Source organism: Crocodylus porosus, unplaced genomic scaffold (genome assembly GCF_001723895.1).
Source record: "Crocodylus porosus isolate Cpor-Errol unplaced genomic scaffold, CroPor_comp1, whole genome shotgun sequence".
NCBI lineage: Eukaryota > Metazoa > Chordata > Crocodylia > Crocodylidae > Crocodylus > Crocodylus porosus.
Genome location: NW_017728911.1, coordinates 35730479 through 35738876, shown reverse-complemented (window position 1 = coordinate 35738876; position 8398 = coordinate 35730479). Strand labels below are relative to the sequence as shown.

Genomic DNA, 8398 nt, shown 5'->3' with positions numbered 1-8398 from the left:
TAGACTTCTTGAGTCAGGTAGAGGTCATCCACGCACAAAAGAAAGCTTTGCGACCGCTCGGATTTAGCTGAGTGATCCTCCCACAATACGTCCGGGTAATTGAAGTCCCCCATGACAACCAAGGTCCTGGAGCAAGCGGCCTCAGTCAGTTCCCGGGCGAACTCCTGGTCAAGCTCTTGACTTTGGGTGGGAGGTCGTAGTAGACTCCCACCGTTGTGTCCCCTGTGCCATGTTCCCCACGGATTTTAACCCGGAGGGTCTCCAGTTGTCCACCCTGGTCGCCAACATCTGCTTGCAGGGGCATGTAGCTTTCCTTAACATAGAGAGCTACACTTAGGCTGTCCTTTCTAACTTTTTGCTCTTGAGCGATGCATTTTCCAGGGTTATACTGTGGGGTAGAAGACACAGCCATGGGATAGATGGGTGCTCTGGCATTGTTACTGATGCGCACTTTTCTACGGGGCTCATTAATAAGTCCATAAAAGATTAAATTGTTTTGATGGTGAGTCAGAGGACTCCAAGAAGTCATTAGGTTGATTGTAGCTGCTTACAACACCGTGTCCATTTCCTTCCAGACATTAGTGTCTGGAACATGCTAAATACATTCACCCTTTCCGCAGCCTCGGAAATGGCATCTTAAGTGTGATCTGCTGCAGCTTTTAAAGGCCTTTACCCCTGAACATCATCGAGGAGAGGATCAGGCTCACAGCGTCCGGGCCTGCCCCTGCTTACCAAGTGCATGGAGGAGCTGTTGCTTTGTAGGTCAGAAGAGGGGGACAACGCTTTTATAGGAAAAGTGATGTAAATGCCAACCTCGCAACTTAGTCTTCTGAAAAATTCTAGTTATATAAATGCTAGCTGGGAGCGATGGCGCGTCTAATTAGCGATCCTCACATGCTGACGAGTAGCTCAGCTGGAGCGAGCCGTTTGTTAGAATTCCCACGTTTTTGATAATTCTTTCGGTATTTAATAGGCTTTTCTGTTTAAATTGCCTTAGGCTGAAACATGAAACACCTGTGAAGCCCAGGGTGAGATCTGTTTTCAAGTCAATTTTCTAAGAGGTTATCCAGCTTTTAATTTGGAAATGGAAACGGTATAAAATGTTCCAGGCTTTAACTTGCCCTGTTAACAGGTTATTTTTTCTCTTGAAGACTCTAGCAGTTCGCTAATAAGCTCGTTACTTTTTGTTTCAAACAGTTTTGTTACTGTTCCATGTCTTTTACCCGTCTTCAGAGGTTTCATAACATTTCTCCCCTCTCCCCCCGCATCCATCGGTATTTTGTTAAATCTGGGTTGTCTAATCTAGATGTGCGTCTGCTTCTCATGATTTTTTTTTCTCTGCATTTTTGAGAATGCCCTGGACTGGTATTTTGGAGTAAAAGCACTTGGGCTGTGTGTGTAGGAAGAGGGATGGTTTTATTTTTTCTGCTGGTGTTGCTGCTGTTTGGAGGTCTTCTGTTTTTATTTCATTTTAAATTCAAATTGCTGTGCCTTTTTCAGTATCAGGGCTGAAAAAGTAGCTGCTTAAGTGTTCTTGTTTTAAAAAACGTTCCCTCCCTGGCTTTGCACAGTCGGATGGGAAGCATGTTGCTTCCACATGCCCTGCTGTTGAGATCTGCCAATAGTTACTGTATATATCAGTGCTTCTAGTGCTATATTTAGCATGGGAAAAGACATGCTGCTGGAGCCAGATTAGAATAAAAATGTGTTGTAGCTCTGGGGTATCTTAATGGTTTTATTCTCACTGTATAAATTCTCCCTTTTAACGGGGGGGCTCATGAGATTGATTCAAAGTGGATGAGACACCAGGTCCACAGGTTGTACCGCTCTGAATGAAAACTGCAAGGCTAAATGTGCAGATGTATCCCTTTATCGACCATGGAAGCAATACAAGGGTAGCACTGAAGAGGGGGATTTACAGTGGGGCAGGAGGCAGCCATACGTGATGCGAGTTCATCTGACAAGGCTTTATCTATATCCATGCAATTCTTTAGTGCATCTGGGTTTCAGAGCTGCCCTTGGTAACACCCTACTCCTGGAAGGTGTTTTGTACTGAATAGCAGATGGAGACTTCACCTATTATTCACATGGACTCTAATCAGGATCAGGGCCCTTTCTGTTGGGTATCGGGTGTGCGGGCAACTTGCAGCCCATGCAAGCAAGGCAGCTGAATTGCTTCAGGGTACTGGGAGGTGGGGAGAATGACCTGGGGGAAAGAGCAAATGTCTGGACAAAGGTGGGCACCGTACTCCGGTTGATTTTCATGTGATTTGGCACAACGAAGTAGCTCTTGTGGTTACATTTTAGGGGTGTCTCGGATTTAATTCTGACACAAATGTCTGTCGAGGGGATTTCAGCTTTTTCCTCCGTAGATTCTTCCATAGATTAACTACATTAGCCATAAAAATTCCTATCGGCAGTAAGACTTTTAATTCCTTTCTAAAGGGAGACAGTAGGCATTAAGATGTGTCAAGCTATTTTGGCATTGATTTCACAGGGTCAAAGGGTGACCTGTGAAATAACCGATCACCAGATCAGCACATAGTTTTTAGCCCTGCAAATGCTGAGTGGATTTCATAAAAAGCATCCTTGCTCAGATTGGCCTTGTATCCTACCAGATACTAGCTGTTCCTTTGATCGCTTCATAGCTGTTTCATCTGCCGTACACATGTGATAGCTTCATAAGAGTCATCTGAGGTAGCCTGCCACCTATTTTAAGAATAGGTTTATTCTGCTGCAAGTGTCCTTATACTTCACTGCATAAAATGGTCAGCGGGATTAGAAGTTAGACTTCATTAAAAATAGTATCACAAATGAAATACAAAAGCTCAGGGCTGGATCTTCTTCTGTTCCAGCGTTGGACACCTGGTTGGTGCTTGTGGCATCTGTCTTTTTCTCTTTCACTAGCACAAATGCTTGTTACAGAAAGAAGCATCTTTGAAGGCCCTTAGTTTGGGTCTCATACCTGTACTAACAGCCTTAATTCAGTGACTTAAAATTTTGAGTGCAGTGGAAGAAAAAGGAAGGCATGATGAAAATGAAAATGTACTTATTCTGCATGTAGAATTGTGACCTCCATAAGGCATTTTTTTTTAAGCATATGGAAAGCAGAGGAATACAACTAGTTCTAGCACACAGGAAAAACAACACACTTTGACATGTTTATCTGATGATGCCATGTTAGACTGGGTGAAAATGAGTTTGTGATCTACTTACACAGTTTTTCAGATCATGGTGATATCCCCGGAACGGACCAGAGTAATCTCTAATCCAGGGTAGATGTTTTCTTCACCGGTTTACAATGAATAAGCCTCTTAATTCCTTTGAATAGCAGCTGGTATCATTGCAACCTGTGCCTAAAGCAGGGAGAGAGGCTTATTCAGACAGGGTTCTGCTCATGTAAGCAAGGAGGAATTTTCTTACAGGACGGGCTGTGTGGGGCAATTTCTTGCGTACGGTGCTATCAGATCCCTAATTCTGCACAAACAGTAACTTCTTTCTCTCTCTCTCTCTCCCCCTCCCTCCAGATGCAGCAGCTGTTTTATGAAAACTACGAGCAGAACAAGAAAGGCTACATCCGAGACCTCCGAAACAGCAAGATACACAGAGCTATAACACTGCATCCCAACAAGAACCCACCATACCAGTATAGACTTCATAGTTACATGCTGAGTCGCAAAATAGCAGAACTTCGTCACCGGACAATACAGCTGCACAGGGAGATTGTCCTGATGAGCAAATACAGCAATGCAGAAATCCGCAAAGATGACCTCCAGCTGGGCATTGCGCCGTCCTTCATGAGGTTCCAGCCGCGGCAACGTGAGGAGGTCTTGGAGTGGGAGTTCCTTACGGGGAAATATCTCTATTCTGCTGCCGATGGACAGCCCCCTCGGAGAGGGATGGATTCATCTCAGCGCGAAGCATTGGATGACATTGTTATGCAGGTCATGGAAATGATCAATGCCAATGCTAAGACCAGAGGACGGATCATAGATTTCAAAGAGGTACAGTATGGCTATCGCAGAGTAAATCCTATGTATGGGGCAGAATATGTTCTTGACTTGTTGCTTCTGTACAAGAAGCACAAGGGAAAGAAGATGACAGTTCCTGTTAGAAGGCATGCCTACCTACAACAGACCTTCAGCAAGATCCAGTTCATGGAGCACGAAGAGATGGATGCCAAAGAGTTGGCTAGCAAAATTAATCAGGACTCTGGATCCTTGTCTTTCCTATCCAATTCACTGAAGATGTTTGTTCCATTCCAGCTCACTGGCTCAAAGGCAGAGCGAAAAGAGCCCAAAGACAAGAAGATCAACATCTTAATTCCTCTGTCTGGACGCTTTGATATGTTTGCAAGATTCATGGGGAACTTCGAGAAAACTTGTCTCATTCCAAATCAAAATGTCAAGCTGGTTGTCCTGCTTTTCAATTCCGACTCAAACCCCGACAAGGCGAAACAAGTGGAATTAATGCGAGATTACCGTATTAAGTACCCCAAAGCTGACATGCAGATCTTGCCGGTGTCTGGGGAGTTCTCAAGAGCTTTGGCTCTTGAAGTTGGGTCTTCCCAGTTTCAGAATGAGTCTTTGCTTTTTTTCTGCGATGTTGACCTGGTGTTTACCACGGAGTTTCTCCAGAGGTGTAGAGCCAATACAGTATTGGGCCAACAAGTATACTTTCCAATCATCTTTAGCCAGTATGATCCAAAGATTGTTTATAGTGGAAAAGTTCCCAGTGACAATCATTTTGCCTTCACCCAGAAAACAGGTTTCTGGAGGAACTATGGCTTTGGCATCACTTGTATTTACAAGGGAGATCTCCTTCGAGCAGGTGGTTTTGATGTCTCAATTCAAGGTTGGGGCCTGGAGGATGTGGACCTGTTTAACAAAGTCATTCAAGCTGGGTTAAAGACTCTCCGAAGCCAGGAGATTGGAGTAGTCCATGTGCATCATCCTGTTTTTTGTGACCCTAATCTTGACCCAAAACAATATAAAATGTGCTTGGGGTCCAAAGCTTCAACCTATGGATCCACACAACAATTAGCTGAACTATGGCTTGAAAAGAATGACCCAGGTTTTGGGAAAAGCAGCAATACTAATGGCTCAGTGAGGACAGCCTAGTGTCCAGCTATGCTGGAGAAGACTCTCTCTTGCTCTGTTTTTTTGTTTTTTTTTTAATTATCTAATTTATTTTTTGGAAAATGTTTTTGATAGTTCACTTTTAAAGACCATACAGGATATATTTTAGAAGTCATCATCATTTTCTTACAAAGAATTCCTCTCTTTTTTTTCATTTTGAACAAAACTGTGATCAGTATTTGCCTTCCAGAAAAATTTGGCAATGTGATCTGGCAGATCACCAGAAGTCTGACTTGAAATAATCTTTTGTTCGTAACGAAATTCTGTTTTTTTCCTTACCTTTTCCGTTGCTGTCCTCTTTGCTAGGATTCTATTAATTGGATACTGAACATTCAAGCAAAGTGGCACATCACTGTATCCAAATGTTCAGTTATGACTTGCATTACACAGTTTCTACTCTTTAAAAATAATATAGCCATTTTGATCAAATTTTGTTAGGAAAAAAAGCAAATCAGTGTGCCTGTTAATTGCAGGAGTTTAAGATGGTTGACTATTTCAACCTAAATTACATTTTGTCTTATCAAGGCCAGGCAAGGAAAACAAGCACAACCTGTTAGAAATGTTGTTTTGTTGTTCTTGGTCCATATCTGGATCTACTGCTTCAGAATCCACGGTGGATTCTAGGTGTTGGTCTCGATCGCTGTCCTGTCTAGAGCAGAGATCACATGATGGTGATATGCTAAATTGTAATAATTGTACGTGGGAGGGAAAAGGAGAATTTACTGCTGAAAAACAAAAAATGACATCATTAGGAATTGGAGATCCCCAGGAAGATCATTGGAAAAAAAAATTATATAGAAAATGTACTGCATCAGATTGCGTTAATTTTGTTCAGTCAGTTACAAGATGTTAATGGGAACAATTATTACATTCTTTGAGTACTAGTTGTTTTGTTTTTCTGTATCGGATAGGTCTTTAATTTATTTAATATCCATTGTTTTTAGGTTCTTGTCCTTTCCTTGAATATCTGTTAGTCATTTTAATATTTATATCTATATATTTTAGGAATGTATTGCATTTTCTCACTGTTAAGATAGTGTACATCATATATTTGCAGTAAACAGATCTCCAAAGATTTCTTTTGAAAGTATTTTTTTTTTTCCATGAATCCCCCCCGCCTCCCCCCAGATTTCTGTAAAATGTACTGAGTAACTTTGGGTGAGGTGGGAGGAGGTAGAATGGATAAAATATGCTCCCTAAGAGTTATCACCTAGGAAAGGCTAAAGAAATACACAAAATGAAGTGCCTTAAAGCCGACGCAGGTAACCTTTCATGTTGACGTCAAACAGTGACAGATATTGCCGTTGAAGCAGGTACATGGGATCTACCTATTTGTAAATACCTTGTTCAGAAGGAAAAATAAAACCAGTGAACAATATATTTTTCTATTGTACTCTTCAGCACCATTTTGTTTCATTATTCCTAGTTCCACGTTACCTGCCCTTTTGGGAGGTGGAGGACAGTGAAAAGATGAAAATTGATGCGTTGTGAGAAGTCTTAGAAAAAAATAACCAGTGGTTATATACTTGTGGAATATAAATTGCTAGTGTAGATTCAGTGTCATGGCATGGTCGTCATTTCTTTTGTTGGTGACAGCCCCAAGGACGTAGGTACTCGGAATGGATTTGATGCATGGAAACCTTTTTGAAAGACTTGCTTCTAAGATGCAATAAAGATTTTTTTTTACTTGCAATTCTAACTCCTCCTGGTGTCTGCCTCAGTCCACATCCTTTTTTATGCAGTTCTTGCAGCCTTGGGTAAAATAATGTTACAGATAATTGGGGGTAAAATAAGCCAAGGGGTAATAGACCACTCTTGGGCCGTTCGTTGCGTCTGCACCACATTTCAGCCTAAAGTGAACTTCACGGTGGAGTCCTGCAAAGAGGTATCTATTAGTGCTCACAGCTGTTTATGGACATGGCCAGTGCTGCTTGCCTGAGCCTTTTTTTAAGGGAGGTCTCCAAAGTGTGCGTGGTGTGGAAGCTGTATAAATCTCCTTCCATGTCTCCCCAAAGCTAAGCATAACCAGCTACTGAATGCACACACAAGGCTGAGTTACTGCCTAATATTCTGGAAGCTCTGTGCACGGTAAAAAGAATTAAGTCCCAACTTTAAGAAATGATGAGCACTTTGTTGAGTACTAATTCCACCAGCTGTGGCCGCCTCGTGTTTCTGAGCCCCAGCTTTTGGAGTCGCTTGATCACACCTAGCACTTGTGGATGCAGAGGAAAGCTGAAAAAAATGTGAACTCTGAAGGCTGAAGCCAAAAGGCAAATAAAAACCTGACATCTCCCTCTTGCTAAAAGACCGATTCCTGGCTTCCCGTCTTCTGGGGTTGTCAGTGCTGCCTGCTGTGCTCACTACTTGAGCTAGTTGTGGATGTCCCACTGAAAATTGGGTCTCAAAACTTTTCCTCCTCCTTTGCAGTAAGCCTGAAGTTAATGTAGAAAATAGATCACTTGGTGTGCAGGTAAGATTTCTGTTCTTTTTTTTCTTTTTTTTCCCTTGTTGTCTTAATAGAGAAATCAGTAGTCTCCAAAGTGTGTATATAAATTAGTGAAGGCGTTAAGCTCAGTTAATGGATAGCACCCATCTGGCTTTTGTTTCTTAAGTCAATTGCTATAATTGTGATCTAGTTTCTGAAACTGCTCAATAAACTTTAAGCAGTCTCCAAGACATTAAACATACAGTATAGTCCAGCTGGTTGGGGCCTACATCTTAATTAGCCACTTATCGCATAAACTTGCGGCCGTACCATAAGACTGAGAGGCAGAAGCCCTGGTGTTTGCAGACAGCTGTTGAATTGGTTCTGCCCTATTTTGTCCCATCTCTTTAGATGCCTGTTAGTTCTTTCCTCCCTGCTCTAATATTTAAATGGCTAGAAACAGCCTTTAAGTACAGGTCATCCGTATGAACACTGTTCTTGTCGCTTCATTGGAAAATGTCCTGAATATCTAGCACTTTCTGAGCAGCAATGGCAGCTTGGCAACTGCTGCCATCCTCCGGGCTAAGCTGCTGTACTTCTCCAGCTTCACTGAATTCAAGGCCCAGTATCCACCTGCCTCCTGCCACCTTCGACTTGCTCTTCAAACCCTTCCCCACCTGCAGCCCTCATTTCTCTGCACTCTGACTGCAGACAAGAGCCACACGCATGATCAGAGGTCAGGAAAACAGACCGTACGACGACAGGCTGAGAGCCATGGGGCTCTTTAGCCTGGAAAAGCGCAGGCTCAGGGGTGATCTGATGGCCACCTATAAGT

General features: G+C 42.6%; 1 protein-coding gene across 1 annotated transcript in view; it reads left to right on the top strand.

The window, feature by feature from the left end:
• The window catches only part of CHSY1 (chondroitin sulfate synthase 1), a 93043-nt gene extending 86206 nt beyond the window's left edge, over positions 1-6837 (top strand). The window contains exon 3 of the mRNA XM_019533803.1: positions 3528-6837. Within this exon, the coding sequence (XP_019389348.1) occupies positions 3528-5120 (1593 nt within the window). The 3' untranslated portion in view covers positions 5121-6837. The remainder of the gene's footprint in view (positions 1-3527) is intronic.
• Positions 6838-8398: the final 1561 nt, after the last annotated feature.